This window comes from Rhinichthys klamathensis, unplaced genomic scaffold, assembly GCF_029890125.1.
Source record: "Rhinichthys klamathensis goyatoka isolate OS25496 unplaced genomic scaffold, OSU_Roscu_1.1 h1tg001095l_1, whole genome shotgun sequence".
NCBI lineage: Eukaryota > Metazoa > Chordata > Actinopteri > Cypriniformes > Leuciscidae > Rhinichthys > Rhinichthys klamathensis.
The window spans coordinates 135,328-152,844 of NW_026607339.1; the positions used below are offsets into that span (position 1 = coordinate 135,328).

The 17,517-nt window shown below is 40.8% G+C and overlaps 1 protein-coding gene across 2 annotated transcripts in view; it reads right to left on the reverse strand.

The window, feature by feature from the left end:
* Positions 1-754: 754 nt before the first annotated feature.
* The window catches only part of LOC130079512 (pterin-4-alpha-carbinolamine dehydratase 2-like), a 40,994-nt gene continuing 24,231 nt past the window's right edge, over positions 755-17,517 (reverse strand). For both annotated transcript variants that reach the window (XM_056244789.1, XM_056244788.1), the window contains 2 exons: positions 2,612-2,692; positions 755-887 (listed from right to left, as the gene is read on the reverse strand). In XM_056244789.1, the coding sequence (XP_056100764.1) occupies positions 792-887; positions 2,612-2,692 (177 nt within the window). In that variant the 3' untranslated portion in view covers positions 755-791. The remainder of the gene's footprint in view (positions 888-2,611; positions 2,693-17,517) is intronic.

The following is a 17,517-nucleotide window of genomic DNA, read 5'->3' on the forward strand; positions in this document are numbered from 1 at the left end:
AGTAAACTGTTAAATTGCACTTAATTACCATATTTAATCATGGTCATCAGTACATTTGTTAAAATGTCTAACGAGAAATAATCTTGAAATCCTTTAAAAAATAGTTTTTATTAATTTCAAATAAATGCAGTCACAAGAGTGATGTGAACCACATGATCACAGGATTGATGAATATGTAAATCACAGGGATTGAGTGTGTGTTCATTACAACAGACATTTATTACTAATGCTTATTTTTGCATGTATAATATTTTATTATTCTAATAACATATTTTATACACAGAATAATGTGTGTATATGTAAAAATCATAATTCTTCGAACCCCCTAATGTGTGTGAATCTGTGTGAACTACAGATGTGTGTGTCGAGCTCTGATAGTGAACCACAGTTTTATTAATAACAATATTCAGCAGATTATTGATCGACTGCACCGAGACAAACATGATCTGAATAAACACTCTGTAGAGATGAACTCATCTCATGTCTGATGATGTCACACAGATAATGAAGAGAACTGAATAATGATGACACTAGTGTAGAGAATGAATCATCACTCTCCCGTTTATCCTACTTTATAAAAAAAAGAAATGCACATTTTTCATATGTAAAAATGCACCTAAACAAATGACCAGATATTAAACGAATATGAAATTAATCTACACTCTTTTTAATATGCATTTAGCAGATCCATGATGTTAAGCACAGCTGTGTGAATGAAGCTCTCCTCTTTCCCTATTCTCGGGAATACAATAAAGCATCTGTAATATGTTGTAGATAAGCGTGGCTCAGATCTACAGGGACAGAGCGACTTTATCGATGAATTTGGCCAGTCGGATGTCCTTCTTCGACAGTCCTCCGCAGTCGTGTGTGGATAACGTGATCTGGACCTGCAAGACAGAGAAACTCTAGTATCCCATCACTACTGCCCAGACACAGCTTATAAACAGCTTATAAACAGCCCTACTGTGAGCTACGAGCTTGTTCAGCCACAGTATTAGCTTCTGTTGAAGCCGTCAGCCCTCTTTATTTTTAAAATAACCGTTTAACAGCAGACTTCCTGGAGAAGAACTACATTACCCATGATGCCGTGGCAAACCTTCCACCAATCAGAGTCGAAACAAGCAAAAAGATCTCGTTAGCTCCGCCCACTCCCATGAAGCTTGTATCCCGACACTCTCAAAATACTGAAATGTTTGTGTGTATATACATATATGCACTAAACTTCAAATATGAGTAGTTTTATATTTCTCCAGCATTTTTAACCCTCTGGTGCTTTTCTGTCATTTTTGACCGAAACATTTTACCTTTTGATTTTTTAGAATTTAAAAAATTTGACAAAAACATCATGGTCATGACTGGAACAGGTTAAATGGTCCTGAAAACAACAGTCTCACTTGTGTTTCTCGCGGTCTGAGAGAGTTTCCTCTAGTGGAGGCGTGTGGAACTGCAGCCGAACACACTCTCACTGAACGCTCGTTTACTGACATCAGACTCACATGCGGAACGCCACTTTAGATTCAATACTCTGATTTTCTTGCAGTTTAAGAGTAAAACATGATTTTGAAAATATTATTTTTCTGCATTTTTTATAACAGCAAACTTAAAATTCTGTAACTTTTTTCACGTCAGCAATAATCTGCCAAGTGTCGTGTTTGAGAAGAGATCAAACTTCAGTCTGTCGCTCTAAAGCATTCAAGATTCACCACAGTTTGAGCTGGACATTTAATTTTCAGCTCTATGCTCAAGACCTGACACTATGTGTGTGTGTGTGTGTGTGTGTGTGTGTGTGTGTGTGTGTCTGTGTGTTTGTTTTTGTGATATATGAGGACACAAATGTGTATAATGACATGCATATTACACTGGTATTACAACTTACACGTGATATATGAGGACATTGCATGAGTCCTCATATTTCAAATAGCTTAAAAAACATAAAAAACAATGTTTTTTTTTAAATGTAAAAATGCAGCATGTCTCCTGTGATGGGTAGGTTTAGGGATAGGGGCAGTGTGTGTGTGTGTGTGTGTGTGTGTGATGGGCAGGTTTAGGGATAGGGGCAGTGTAGGGGGATAGAATATACAGTTTGTCCAGTATAAAAGTCATTACGCCTATGGAATGTCCTCATATATCACAAAAACAAAGCTGTGTGTGTGTGTGTGTGTGTCTGTGTGTGTGTGTGTGTGTGTGTGTCTGTCTGTGTGTGTGTGAGTGTCTGTCTGTCTGTGTGTGTGTGTGTGTGTGTGTGTGTGTGTGTGTGTGTCTGTGTGTGTGTGTGTGTGTGTGTCTGTCTGTGTGTGTGTGAGTGTCTGTCTGTGTGTGTGTGCGTGTGTGTGTGTGTCTGTGTGTGTGTGTGTGTGTGTGTGTGTGTGTGTGTGTGTGTCTGTCTGTGTGTGTGTGAGTGTCTGTCTGTGTGTGTGTGTGTGTGTGTGTGTGTGTGTGTGTCTGTGTGTGTGTGTGTGTGTGTGTGTGTGTGTGTGTGTGTGTGTGTGTGTCTGTCTGTGTGTGTGTGAGTGTCTGTCTGTGTGTGTGTGTGTGTGTGTGTGTGTGTGTGTGTCTGTGTGTGGCCTCTCTGTGTCATGGCAATGAGCCGCTGCTGGACGCTCAGCAATACCTTGTTATAAACGTTGAACCACTCGGGGTGATGGCTCATCTTCTCAGCCTGAAGAGCCACGCGACTCATGAACCCGAAGGCCTGAGGAAGAGGAGAAGAGTTATAAAGATCAGAGGAGAGTTATGAAGATCAGAGGAGAGTTATGAAGATCAGAGGAGAGTTATGAAGAGCAGAGGAGAGTTATGAAGATCAGAGGAGAGTTATGAAGATCAGAGGAGAGTTATGAAGAGCAGAGGAGAAGAGTTATGAAGATCAGAGGAGAAGGGTTATGAAGAGCAGAGGAGAAGAGTTATGAAGATCAGAGGAGAGTTATGAAGATCAGAGGAGAAGAGTTATGAAGAGCAGAGGAGAAGAGTTATGAAGAGCAGAGACGAGTTATGAAGATCAGAGGAGAAGAGTTATGAAGAGCAGAGGAGAAGAGTTATGAAGATCAGAGGAGAAGAGTTATGAAGAGCAGAGGAGAAGAGTTATGAAGATCAGAGGAGAAGAGTTATGAAGATCAGAGGAGAGTTATGAAGATCAGAGGAGAAGAGTTATGAAGAGCAGAGGAGAAGAGTTATGAAGAGCAGAGGAGAAGAGTTATGAAGAGCAGAGGAGAAGAGTTATGAAGAGCAGAGGAGACGAGTTATGAAGATCAGAGGAGAAGAGTTATGAAGATCAGAGGAGAGTTATGAAGATCAGAGGAGAAGAGTTATGAAGATCAGAGGAGAAGAGTTATGAAGATCAGAGGAGAGTTATGAAGAGCAGAGGAGAGTTATGAAGAGCAGAGGAGAAGAGTTATGAAGATCAGAGGAGAGTTATGAAGAGCAGAGGAGAAGAGTTATGAAGATCATAGGAGAGTTATGAAGATCAGAGGAGACGAGTTATGAAGATCAGAGGAGACGAGTTATGAAGATCAGAGGAGAAGAGTTATGAAGATCAGAGGAGAAGAGTTATGAAGATCAGAGGAGAGTTATGAAGAGCAGAGGAGAAGAGTTATGAAGATCAGAGGAGACGAGTTATGAAGATCAGAGGAGAAGAGTTATGAAGAGCAGAGGAGAGTTATGAAGATCAGAGGAGAGTTATGAAGATCAGAGGAGAAGAGTTATGAAGAGCAGAGGAGAAGAGTTATGAAGAGCAGAGGAGAAGAGTTATGAAGATCAGAGGAGAGTTATGAAGAGCAGAGGAGAAGAGTTATGAAGATCAGAGGAGAAGAGTTATGAAGAGCAGAGGAGAAGAGTTATGAAGATCAGAGGAGACGAGTTATGAAGATCAGAGGAGAAGAGTTATGAAGAGCAGAGGAGAGTTATGAAGATCAGAGGAGAGTTATGAAGATCAGAGGAGAAGAGTTATGAAGAGCAGAGGAGACGAGTTATGAAGATCAGAGGAGAAGAGTTATGAAGATCAGAGGAGAGTTATGAAGATCAGAGGAGAAGAGTTATGAAGATCAGAGGAGAAGAGTTATGAAGAGCAGAGGAGAGTTATGAAGATCAGAGGAGAGTTATGAAGATCAGAGGAGAAGAGTTATGAAGAGCAGAGGAGAAGAGTTATGAAGAGCAGAGGAGAAGAGTTATGAAGAGCAGAGGAGTTATGAAGATCAGAGGAGAAGAGTTATGATGATCAGAAGAGAAGAGTTATGAAGATCAGAGGAGAAGAGTTATGAAGATCAGAGGAGAGTTATGAAGATCAGAGGAGAAGAGTTATGAAGATCAGAGGAGAGTTATGAAGAGCAGAGGAGAAGAGTTATGAAGATCGAGGAGAGTTATGAAGATCAGAGGAGACGAGTTATGAAGATCAGAGGAGAAGAGTTATGAAGATCAGAGGAGAAGAGTTATGAATATCAGAGGAGAGTTATGAAGAGCAGAGGAGAAGAGTTATGAAGATCAGAGGAGAGTTATGAAGATCAGAGGAGACGAGTTATGAAGATCAGAGGAGAAGAGTTATGAAGAGCAGAGGAGAAGAGTTATGAAGAGCAGAGGAGAGTTATGAAGAGCAGAGGAGAAGAGTTATGAAGAGCAGAGGAGAAGAGTTATGAAGATCAGAGGAGAAGAGTTATGAAGAGCAGAGGAGAAGAGTTATGAAGAGCAGAGGAGAAGAGTTATGAAGAGCAGAGGAGAAGAGTTATGATGATCAGAGGAGAAGAGTTATGAAGATCAGAGGAGAAGAGTTATGAAGAGCAGAGGAGAAGAGTTATGAAGAGCAGAGGAGAGTTATGAAGAGCAGAGGAGAAGAGTTATGAAGAGCAGAGGAGAAGAGTTATGAAGATCATAGGAGAAGAGTTATGAAGATCAGAGGAGAAGAGTTATGAAGAGCAGAGGAGAAGAGTTATTAAGAGCAGAGGAGAAGAGTTATGATGATCAGAGGAGAAGAGTTATGAAGATCAGAGGAGAAGAGTTATGATGATCAGAAGAGAAGAGTTATGAAGATCAGAGGAGAAGAGTTATGAAGATAAGAGGAGAGTTATGAAGATCAGAGGAGAAGAGTTATGAAGATCAGAGGAGAGTTATGAAGAGCAGAGGAGAAGAGTTATGAAGATCAGAGGAGAGTTATGAAGATCAGAGGAGACGAGTTATGAAGATCAGAGGAGAAGAGTTATGAAGATCAGAGGAGAAGAGTTATGAAGATCAGAGGAGAGTTATGAAGAGCAGAGGAGAAGAGTTATGAAGAGCAGAGGAGACGAGTTATGAAGATCAGAGGAGAAGAGTTATGAAGAGCAGAGGAGAAGAGTTATGATGATCAGAGGAGACGAGTTATGAAGATCAGAGGAAAAGAGTTATGAAGAGCAGAGGAGAAGAGTTATGAAGAGCAGAGGAGAGTTATGAAGAGCAGAGGAGAAGAGTTATGAAGAGCAGAGGAGAAGAGTTATGAAGATCAGAGGAGAAGAGTTATGAAGATCAGAGGAGAAGAGTTATGAAGATCAGAGGAGAAGAGTTATGAAGAGCAGAGGAGAAGAGTTATGATGATCAGAGGAGAAGAGTTATGAAGATCAGAGGAGAAGAGTTATGATGATCAGAAGAGAAGAGTTATGAAGATCAGAGGAGAAGAGTTATGAAGATCAGAGGAGAGTTATGAAGAGCAGAGGAGAAGAGTTATGAAGATCAGAGGAGAGTTATGAAGATCAGAGGAGACGAGTTATGAAGATCAGAGGAGAAGAGTTATGAAGATCAGAGGAGAAGAGTTATGAAGATCAGAGGAGAGTTATGAAGAGCAGAGGAGAAGAGTTATGAAGATCAGAGGAGAGTTATGAAGATCAGAGGAGACGAGTTATGAAGATCAGAGGAGAAGAGTTATGAAGAGCAGAGGAGAAGAGTTATGAAGAGCAGAGGAGAAGAGTTATGATGATCAGAGGAGAAGAGTTATGAAGATCAGAGGAGAAGAGTTATGAAGAGCAGAGGAGAGTTATGAAGATCAGAGGAGAAGAGTTATGGTCAGAGGAGAAGAGTTATGAAGATCAGAGGAGAGTTATGAAGATCAGAGGAGAAGAGTTATGGTCAGAGGAGAAGAGTTATGAAGATCAGAGGAGAGTTATGAAGATCAGAGGAGAAGAGTTATGGTCAGAGGAGAAGAGTTATGAAGATTAGAGGAGAGTTATGAAGATCAGAGGAGAAGAGTTATGGTCAGAGGAGAAGAGTTATGAAGAGCAGAGGAGAAGAGTTATGATGATCAGAGGAGAAGAGTTATGGTCAGAGGAGAAGAGTTATGAAGATCAGAGGAGAGTTATGAAGATCAGAGGAGAAGAGTTATGGTCAGAGGAGAAGAGTTATGAAGAGCAGAGGAGAGTTATGAAGATCAGAGGAGAAGAGTTATGAAGATCAGAGGAGAAGAGTTATGAAGAGCAGAGGAGAAGAGTTATGAAGATCAGAGGAGAGTTATGAAGAGCAGAGGAGAAGGGTTATGAAGATCAGAGGAGAGTTTTGAAGATCAGAGGAGAAGAGTTATGATGATCAAAAGAGAAGAGTTATGAAGATCAGAGGAGAAGAGTTATGAAGCGCAGAGGAGAAGAGTTATGAAGATCAGAGGAGAGTTATGAAGATCAGAGGAGAAGAGTTATGAAGATCAGAGGAGAGTTATGAAGATCAGAGGAGAAGAGTTATGAAGATCAGAGGAGAAGAGTTATGAAGAGCAGAGGAGAGTTATGAAGATCAGAGGAGAAGAGTTATGAAGATCAGAGGAGAAGAGTTATGAAGATCAGAGGAGAAGAGTTATGAAGAGCAGAGGAGAGTTATGAAGAGCAGAGGAGAAGAGTTATGAAGATCAGAGGAGAGTTATGAAGATCAGAGGAGAGTTATGAAGAGCAGAGAAGAAGAGTTATGAAGAGCAGAGGAGAAGAGTTATGGTCAGAGGAGAAGAGTTATGAAGATCAGAGGAGAAGAGTTATGAAGAGCAGAGGAGAAGAGTTATGGTCAGAGGAGAAGAGTTATGAAGAGCAGAGGAGAGTTATGAAGATCAGAGGAGAAGAGTTATGAAGAGCAGAGGAGAGTTATGAAGATCAGAGGAGAAGAGTTATGATGATCAGAAGAGAAGAGTTATGAAGATCAGAGGAGAAGAGTTATGAAGAGCAGAAGAGAAGAGTTATGAAGAGCAGAGGAGAAGAGTTATGGTCAGAGGAGAAGAGTTATGAAGAGCAGAGGAGAGTTATGAAGATCAGAGGAGAAGACTTATGAACAGCAGAGGAGAGTTATGAAGTTAAGAGGAGAAGAGTTATGAAGAGCAGAGGAGAGTTATGAAGATCAGAGGAGAAGAGTTATGGTCAGAGGAGAAGAGTTATGAAGATCAGAGGAGAGTTATGAAGATCAGAGGAGAAGAGTTATGGTCAGAGGAGAAGAGTTATGAAGAGCAGAGGAGAGTTATGAAGATCAGAGGAGAAGAGTTATGATGATCAAAAGAGAAGAGTTATGAAGATCAGAGGAGAAGAGTTATGAAGATCAGAGGAGAAGAGTTATGAAGAGCAGAGGAGAGTTATGAAGATCAGAGGAGAAGAGTTATGATGATCAAAAGAGAAGAGTTATGAAGATCAGAGGAGAAGAGTTATGAAGATCAGAGGAGAAGAGTTATGAAGATCAGAGGAGAGTTATGAAGATCAGAGGAGAAGAGTTATGAAGATCAGAGGAGAAGAGTTATGAAGATCAGAGGAGAAGAGTTATGAAGATCAGAGGAGAAGAGTTATGAAGAGCAGAGGAGAGTTATGAAGAGCAGAGGAGAAGAGTTATGAAGATCAGAGGAGAGTTATGAAGATCAGAGGAGAAGAGTTATGAAGAGCAGAGGAGAAGAGTTATGGTCAGAGGAGAAGAGTTATGAAGATCAGAGGAGAAGAGTTATGAAGAGCAGAGGAGAGTTATGAAGAGCAGAGGAGAAGAGTTATGATGATCAGAGGAGAGTTATGAAGATCAGAGGAGAAGAGTTATGAAGAGCAGAGGAGAAGAGTTATGGTCAGAGGAGAAGAGTTATGAAGAGCAGAGGAGAGTTATGAAGATCAGAGGAGAAGAGTTATGAAGAGCAGAGGAGAGTTATGAAGATCAGAGGAGAAGAGTTATGATGATCAGAAGAGAAGAGTTATGAAGATCAGAGGAGAAGAGTTATGAAGAGCAGAAGAGAAGAGTTATGAAGAGCAGAGGAGAAGAGTTATGAAGAGCAGAGGAGAGTTATGAAGATCAGAGGAGAAGAGTTATGAAGAGCAGAGGAGAGTTATGAAGAGCAGGGAAGAGTTATGAAGAGCAGAGGAGAAGAGTTATGAAGATCAGAGGAGAGTTATGAAGATCAGAGGAGAGTTATGAAGATCAGAGGAGAAGAGTTATGAAGATCAGAGGAGAAGAGTTATGAAGAGCAGAGGAGAGTTATGAAGAGCAGAGGAGAAGAGTTATGAAGATCAGAGGAGAAGAGTTATGAAGATCAGAGGAGAAGAGTTATGAAGAGCAGAGGAGAAGAGTTATGAAGATCAGAGGAGAGTTATGAAGATCAGAGGAGAAGAGTTATGAAGATCAGAGGAGAGTTATGAAGAGCAGAGGAGAAGAGTTATGAAGATCAGAGGAGAGTTATGAAGATCAGAGGAGACGAGTTATGAAGATCAGAGGAGAAGAGTTATGAAGAGCAGAGGAGAAGAGTTATGAAGAGCAGAGGAGAGTTATGAAGAGCAGAGGAGAAGAGTTATGAAGAGCAGAGGAGAAGAGTTATGAAGATCAGAGGAGAAGAGTTATGAAGAGCAGAGGAGAAGAGTTATGAAGAGCAGAGGAGAAGAGTTATGAAGAGCAGAGGAGAAGAGTTATGATGATCAGAGGAGAAGAGTTATGAAGATCAGAGGAGAAGAGTTATGAAGAGCAGAGGAGAAGAGTTATGAAGAGCAGAGGAGAAGAGTTATGAAGAGCAGAGGAGAAGAGTTATAAAGAGCAGAGGAGAAGAGTTATGAAGATCATAGGAGAAGAGTTATGAAGATCAGAGGAGAAGAGTTATGAAGAGCAGAGGAGAAGAGTTATTAAGAGCAGAGGAGAAGAGTTATGATGATCAGAGGAGAAGAGTTATGAAGATCAGAGGAGAAGAGTTATGATGATCAGAAGAGAAGAGTTATGAAGATCAGAGGAGAAGAGTTATGAAGATAAGAGGAGAGTTATGAAGATCAGAGGAGAAGAGTTATGAAGATCAGAGGAGAGTTATGAAGAGCAGAGGAGAAGAGTTATGAAGATCAGAGGAGAGTTATGAAGATCAGAGGAGACGAGTTATGAAGATCAGAGGAGAAGAGTTATGAAGATCAGAGGAGAGTTATGAAGAGCAGAGGAGAAGAGTTATGAAGAGCAGAGGAGACGAGTTATGAAGATCAGAGGAGAAGAGTTATGAAGAGCAGAGGAGAAGAGTTATGATGATCAGAGGAGACGAGTTATGAAGATCAGAGGAGAAGAGTTATGAAGAGCAGAGGAGAAGAGTTATGAAGAGCAGAGGAGAGTTATGAAGAGCAGAGGAGAAGAGTTATGAAGAGCAGAGGAGAAGAGTTATGAAGATCAGAGGAGAAGAGTTATGAAGATCAGAGGAGAAGAGTTATGAAGATCAGAGGAGAAGAGTTATGAAGAGCAGAGGAGAAGAGTTATGATGATCAGAGGAGAAGAGTTATGAAGATCAGAGGAGAAGAGTTATGATGATCAGAAGAGAAGAGTTATGAAGATCAGAGGAGAAGAGTTATGAAGATCAGAGGAGAGTTATGAAGAGCAGAGGAGAAGAGTTATGAAGATCAGAGGAGAGTTATGAAGATCTGAGGAGACGAGTTATGAAGATCAGAGGAGAAGAGTTATGAAGATCAGAGGAGAAGAGTTATGAAGATCAGAGGAGAGTTATGAAGAGCAGAGGAGAAGAGTTATGAAGATCAGAGGAGAGTTATGAAGATCAGAGGAGACGAGTTATGAAGATCAGAGGAGAAGAGTTATGAAGAGCAGAGGAGAAGAGTTATGAAGAGCAGAGGAGAAGAGTTATGATGATCAGAGGAGAAGAGTTATGAAGATCAGAGGAGAAGAGTTATGAAGAGCAGAGGAGAGTTATGAAGATCAGAGGAGAAGAGTTATGGTCAGAGGAGAAGAGTTATGAAGATCAGAGGAGAGTTATGAAGATCAGAGGAGAAGAGTTATGGTCAGAGGAGAAGAGTTATGAAGATCAGAGGAGAGTTATGAAGATCAGAGGAGAAGAGTTATGGTCAGAGGAGAAGAGTTATGAAGATTAGAGGAGAAGAGTTATGAAGATCAGAGGAGAAGAGTTATGAAGAGCAGAGGAGAAGAGTTATTAAGAGCAGAGGAGAAGAGTTATGATGATCAGAGGAGAAGAGTTATGAAGATCAGAGGAGAAGAGTTATGATGATCAGAAGAGAAGAGTTATGAAGATCAGAGGAGAAGAGTTATGAAGATAAGAGGAGAGTTATGAAGATCAGAGGAGAAGAGTTATGAAGATCAGAGGAGAGTTATGAAGAGCAGAGGAGAAGAGTTATGAAGATCAGAGGAGAGTTATGAAGATCAGAGGAGACGAGTTATGAAGATCAGAGGAGAAGAGTTATGAAGATCAGAGGAGAGTTATGAAGAGCAGAGGAGAAGAGTTATGAAGAGCAGAGGAGACGAGTTATGAAGATCAGAGGAGAAGAGTTATGAAGAGCAGAGGAGAAGAGTTATGATGATCAGAGGAGACGAGTTATGAAGATCAGAGGAGAAGAGTTATGAAGAGCAGAGGAGAAGAGTTATGAAGAGCAGAGGAGAGTTATGAAGAGCAGAGGAGAAGAGTTATGAAGAGCAGAGGAGAAGAGTTATGAAGATCAGAGGAGAAGAGTTATGAAGATCAGAGGAGAAGAGTTATGAAGATCAGAGGAGAAGAGTTATGAAGAGCAGAGGAGAAGAGTTATGATGATCAGAGGAGAAGAGTTATGAAGATCAGAGGAGAAGAGTTATGATGATCAGAAGAGAAGAGTTATGAAGATCAGAGGAGAAGAGTTATGAAGATCAGAGGAGAGTTATGAAGAGCAGAGGAGAAGAGTTATGAAGATCAGAGGAGAGTTATGAAGATCAGAGGAGACGAGTTATGAAGATCAGAGGAGAAGAGTTATGAAGATCAGAGGAGAAGAGTTATGAAGATCAGAGGAGAGTTATGAAGAGCAGAGGAGAAGAGTTATGAAGATCAGAGGAGAGTTATGAAGATCAGAGGAGACGAGTTATGAAGATCAGAGGAGAAGAGTTATGAAGAGCAGAGGAGAAGAGTTATGAAGAGCAGAGGAGAAGAGTTATGATGATCAGAGGAGAAGAGTTATGAAGATCAGAGGAGAAGAGTTATGAAGAGCAGAGGAGAGTTATGAAGATCAGAGGAGAAGAGTTATGGTCAGAGGAGAAGAGTTATGAAGATCAGAGGAGAGTTATGAAGATCAGAGGAGAAGAGTTATGGTCAGAGGAGAAGAGTTATGAAGATCAGAGGAGAGTTATGAAGATCAGAGGAGAAGAGTTATGGTCAGAGGAGAAGAGTTATGAAGATTAGAGGAGAGTTATGAAGATCAGAGGAGAAGAGTTATGGTCAGAGGAGAAGAGTTATGAAGAGCAGAGGAGAAGAGTTATGATGATCAGAGGAGAAGAGTTATGGTCAGAGGAGAAGAGTTATGAAGATCAGAGGAGAGTTATGAAGATCAGAGGAGAAGAGTTATGGTCAGAGGAGAAGAGTTATGAAGAGCAGAGGAGAGTTATGAAGATCAGAGGAGAAGAGTTATGAAGATCAGAGGAGAAGAGTTATGAAGAGCAGAGGAGAAGAGTTATGAAGATCAGAGGAGAGTTATGAAGAGCAGAGGAGAAGGGTTATGAAGATCAGAGGAGAGTTTTAAAGATCAGAGGAGAAGAGTTATGATGATCAAAAGAGAAGAGTTATGAAGATCAGAGGAGAAGAGTTATGAAGCGCAGAGGAGAAGAGTTATGAAGATCAGAGGAGAGTTATGAAGATCAGAGGAGAAGAGTTATGAAGATCAGAGGAGAGTTATGAAGATCAGAGGAGAAGAGTTATGAAGATCAGAGGAGAGTTATGAAGATCAGAGGAGAAGAGTTATGAAGATCAGAGGAGAAGAGTTATGAAGAGCAGAGGAGAGTTATGAAGATCAGAGGAGAAGAGTTATGAAGATCAGAGGAGAAGAGTTATGAAGATCAGAGGAGAAGAGTTATGAAGAGCAGAGGAGAGTTATGAAGAGCAGAGGAGAAGAGTTATGAAGATCAGAGGAGAGTTATGAAGATCAGAGGAGAGTTATGAAGAGCAGAGAAGAAGAGTTATGAAGAGCAGAGGAGAAGAGTTATGGTCAGAGGAGAAGAGTTATGAAGATCAGAGGAGAAGAGTTATGAAGAGCAGAGGAGAAGAGTTATGGTCAGAGGAGAAGAGTTATGAAGAGCAGAGGAGAGTTATGAAGATCAGAGGAGAAGAGTTATGAAGAGCAGAGGAGAGTTATGAAGATCAGAGGAGAAGAGTTATGATGATCAGAAGAGAATAGTTATGAAGATCAGAGGAGAAGAGTTATGAAGAGCAGAAGAGAAGAGTTATGAAGAGCAGAGGAGAATAGTTATGGTCAGAGGAGAAGAGTTATGAAGAGCAGAGGAGAGTTATGAAGATCAGAGGAGAAGAGTTATGAACAGCAGAGGAGAGTTATGAAGTTAAGAGGAGAAGAGTTATGAAGAGCAGAGGAGAGTTATGAAGATCAGAGGAGAAGAGTTATGGTCAGAGGAGAAGAGTTATGAAGATCAGAGGAGAGTTATGAAGATCAGAGGAGAAGAGTTATGGTCAGAGGAGAAGAGTTATGAAGAGCAGAGGAGAGTTATGAAGATCAGAGGAGAGTTATGAAGATCAGAGGAGAAGAGTTATGATGATCAAAAGAGAAGAGTTATGAAGATCAGAGGAGAAGAGTTATGAAGATCAGAGGAGAAGAGTTATGAAGAGCAGAGGAGAGTTATGAAGATCAGAGGAGAAGAGTTATGAAGATCAGAGGAGAAGAGTTATGAAGATCAGAGGAGAAGAGTTATGAAGATCAGAGGAGAAGAGTTATGAAGAGCAGAGGAGAGTTATGAAGAGCAGAGGAGAAGAGTTATGAAGATCAGAGGAGAGTTATGAAGATCAGAGGAGAAGAGTTATGAAGAGCAGAGGAGAAGAGTTATGGTCAGAGGAGAAGAGTTATGAAGATCAGAGGAGAAGAGTTATGAAGAGCAGAGGAGAAGAGTTATTGTCAGAGGAGAAGAGTTATGAAGAGCAGAGGAGAGTTATGAAGATCAGAGGAGAAGAGTTATGAAGAGCAGAGGAGAGTTATGAAGATCAGAGGAGAAGAGTTATGATGATCAGAAGAGAAGAGTTATGAAGATCAGAGGAGAAGAGTTATGAAGAGCAGAAGAGAAGAGTTATGAAGAGCAGAGGAGAAGAGTTATGAAGAGCAGAGGAGAGTTATGAAGATCAGAGGAGAAGAGTTATGAAGAGCAGAGGAGAGTTATGAAGAGCAGGGAAGAGTTATGAAGAGCAGAGGAGAAGAGTTATGAAGATCAGAGGAGAGTTATGAAGATCAGAGGAGAGTTATGAAGATCAGAGGAGAAGAGTTATGAAGATCAGAGGAGAAGAGTTATGAAGAGCAGAGGAGAGTTATGAAGAGCAGAGGAGAAGAGTTATGAAGATCAGAGGAGAAGAGTTATGAAGATCAGAGGAGAAGAGTTATGAAGAGCAGAGGAGAAGAGTTATGAAGATCAGAGGAGAGTTATGAAGATCAGAGGAGAAGAGTTATGAAGAGCAGAGGAGAGTTATGAAGATCAGAGGAGAGTTATGAAGATCAGAGGAGAGTTATGAAGATCAGAGGAGAAGAGTTATGAAGAGCAGAGGAGAGTTATGAAGATCAGAGGAGGAGAGTTATGAAGAGCAGAGGAGAAGAGTTATGAAGATCAGAGGAGAAGAGTAATGAAGAGCAGAGGAGAGTTATGAAGATCAGAGGAGAGTTATGATCAGAAGAGAAGAGTTATGAAGATCAGAGGAGAGTTATGAAGATCAGAGGAGAGTTATGAAGATCAGAGGAGAGTTATGAAGATCAGAGGAGAGTTATGAAGATCAGAGGAGAAGAGTTATGATCAGTGGAGAAGAGTTATGAAGATCAGAGGAGAGTTATGAAGATCAGAGGAGAGTTATGAAGATCAGAGGAGAGTTATGAAGATCAGAGGAGAGTTATGAAGATCAGAGGAGAGTTATGAAGAGCAGAGGAGAAGAGTTATGAAGATCAGAGGAGAGTTATGAAGATCAGAGGAGAAGAGTTATGAAGAGCAGAGGAGAAGAGTTATGAAGATCAGAGGAGAGTTATGAAGATCAGAGGAGAGTTATGAAGACTCGAGGAGAGTTATGAAGAGCAGAGGAGAGTTATGAAGATCAGAGGAGAAGAGTTATGAAGATCAGAGGAGAGTTATGAAGAGCAGAGGAGAGTTATGAAGATCAGAGGAGAAGAGTTATGAAGATCAGAGGAGAGTTATGAAGATCAGAGGAGAAGAGTTATGAAGATCAGAGGAGAGTTATGAAGATCAGAGGAGAGTTATGAAGAGCAGAGGAGAGTTATGAAAAGCAGAGGAGAAGAGTTATGAAGATCAGAGGAGAAGAGTTATGAAGATCAGAGGAGACGAGTTATGAAGATCAGAGGAGAAGAGTTATGAAGAGCAGAGGAGAAGAGTTATGAAGAGCAGAGGAGAAGAGTTATGGTCAGAGGAGAAGAGTTATGAAGATCAGAGGAGAAGAGTTATGAAGATCAGAGGAGAGTTATGAAGAGCAGAGGAGAAGAGTTATGAAGATCAGAGGAGAAGAGTTATGAAGATCAGAGGAGAAGAGTTATGAAGATCAGAGGAGACGAGTTATGAAGATCAGAGGAGAAGAGTTATGAAGAGCAGAGGAGAAGAGTTATGAAGATCAGAGGAGAGTTATGAAGATCAGAGGAGAAGAGTTATGAAGATCAGAGGAGAGTTATGAAGAGCAGAGGAGAGTTATGAAGAGCAGAGGAGAAGAGTTATGAAGATCAGAGGAGAAGAGTTATGAAGATCAGAGGAGAGTTATGAAGAGCAGAGGAGAAGAGTTATGAAGATCAGAGGAGACGAGTTATGAAGAGCAGAGGAGAGTTATGAAGAGCAGAGGAGAAGAGTTATGAAGATCAGAGGAGAGTTATGAAGAGCAGAGGAGAGTTATGAAGATCAGAGGAGAAGAGTTATGAAGATCAGAGGAGAGTTATGAAGAGCAGAGGAGAGTTATGAAGAGCAGAGGAGAAGAGTTATGAAGATCAGAGGAGAAGAGTTATGAAGATCAGAGGAGAGTTATGAAGAGCAGAGGAGAAGAGTTATGAAGATCAGAGGAGAGTTATGAAGAGCAGAGGAGAGTTATGAAGAGCAGAGGAGAAGAGTTATGAAGATCAGAGGAGAGTTATGAAGAGCAGAGGAGAGTTATGAAGATCAGAGGAGAAGAGTTATGAAGATCAGAGGAGAAGAGTTATGAAGATCAGAGGAGACGAGTTATGAAGATCAGAGGAGAAGAGTTATGAAGAGCAGAGGAGAAGAGTTATGAAGAGCAGAGGAGAAGAGTTATGGTCAGAGGAGAAGAGTTATAAAGATCAGAGGAGAAGAGTTATGATGATCAGAAGAGACGAGTTATGAAGATCAGAGGAGAAGAGTTATGAAGATCAGAGGAGAGTTATGAAGATCAGAGGAGAGTTATGAAGATCAGAGGAGAATTGTTATGAAGATCAGAGGAGAAGAGTTATGAAGATCAGAGGAGACGAGTTATGAAGATCAGAGGAGAAGAGTTATGAAGAGCAGAGGAGAAGAGTTATGAAGATCAGAGGAGAGTTATGAAGATCAGAGGAGAAGAGTTATGAAGATCAGAGGAGAGTTATGAAGAGCAGAGGAGAGTTATGAAGAGCAGAGGAGAAGAGTTATGAAGATCAGAGGAGAAGAGTTATGAAGATCAGAGGAGAAGAGTTATGAAGATCAGAGGAGAGTTATGAAGAGCAGAGGAGAGTTATGAAGAGCAGAGGAGAAGAGTTATGAAGATCAGAGGAGAGTTATGAAGAGCAGAGGAGAGTTATGAAGATCAGAGGAGAAGAGTTATGAAGATCAGAGGAGAAGAGTTATGAAGATCAGAGGAGACGAGTTATGAAGATCAGAGGAGAAGAGTTATGAAGAGCAGAGGAGAAGAGTTATGAAGAGCAGAGGAGAAGAGTTATGGTCAGAGGAGAAGAGTTATAAAGATCAGAGGAGAAGAGTTATGATGATCAGAAGAGACGAGTTATGAAGATCAGAGGAGAAGAGTTATGAAGATCAGAGGAGAGTTATGAAGATCAGAGGAGAGTTATGAAGATCAGAGGAGAATTGTTATGAAGATCAGAGGAGAAGAGTTATGAAGATCAGAGGAGAGTTATGAAGATCAGAGGAGACGAGTTATGAAGATCAGAGGAGAAGAGTTATGAAGAGCAGAGGAGAAGAGTTATGAAGAGCAGAGGAGAAGAGTTATGATGATCAGAGGAGAAGAGTTATGAAGATCAGAGGAGAAGAGTTATGGTCAGAGGAGAAGAGTTATGAAGATCAGAGGAGAGTTATGAAGATCAGAGGAGAAGAGTTATGATGATCAGAAGAGAAGAGTTATGAAGATCAGAGGAGAAGAGTTATGAAGAGCAGAGGAGAAGAGTTATGAAGAGCAGAGGAGAGTTATGAAGATCAGAGGAGAAGAGTTATGAAGATCAGAGGAGAAGAGTTATGAAGATCAGAGGAGAAGAGTTATGAAGAGCAGAGGAGAGTTATGAAGATCAGAGGAGAAGAGTTATGATGATCAGAGGAGAAGAGCTATGAAGATCAGAGGAGAAGAGTTATGGTCAGAGGAGAAGAGTTATGAAGATCAGAGGAGAGTTATGAAGATCAGAGGAGAAGAGTTATGATGATCAGAAGAGAAGAGTTATGAAGATCAGAGGAGAAGAGTTATGAAGATCAGAGGAGAAGAGTTATGAAGAGCAGAGGAGAGTTATGAAGATCAGAGGAGAAGAGTTATGAAGATCAGAGGAGGAGAGTTATGAAGATCAGAGGAGAAGAGTTATGAAGAGCAGAGGAGAGTTATGAAGAGCAGAGGAGAAGAGTTATGAAGATCAGAGGAGAATTATGAAGATCAGAGGAGAAGAGTTATGAAGAGCAGAGGAGAGTTATGAAGAGCAGAGGAGAAGAGTTATGGTCAGAGGAGAAGAGTTATGAAGATCAGAGGAGAAGAGTTATGAAGATCAGAGGAGAGTTATGAAGAGCAGAGGAGAAGAGTTATGAAGATCAGAGGAGAAGAGTTATGAAGATCAGAGGAGAAGAGTTATGAAGATCAGAGGAGACGAGTTATGAAGATCAGAGGAGAAGAGTTATGAAGAGCAGAGGAGAGTTATGAAGATCAGAGGAGAAGAGTTATGAAGATCA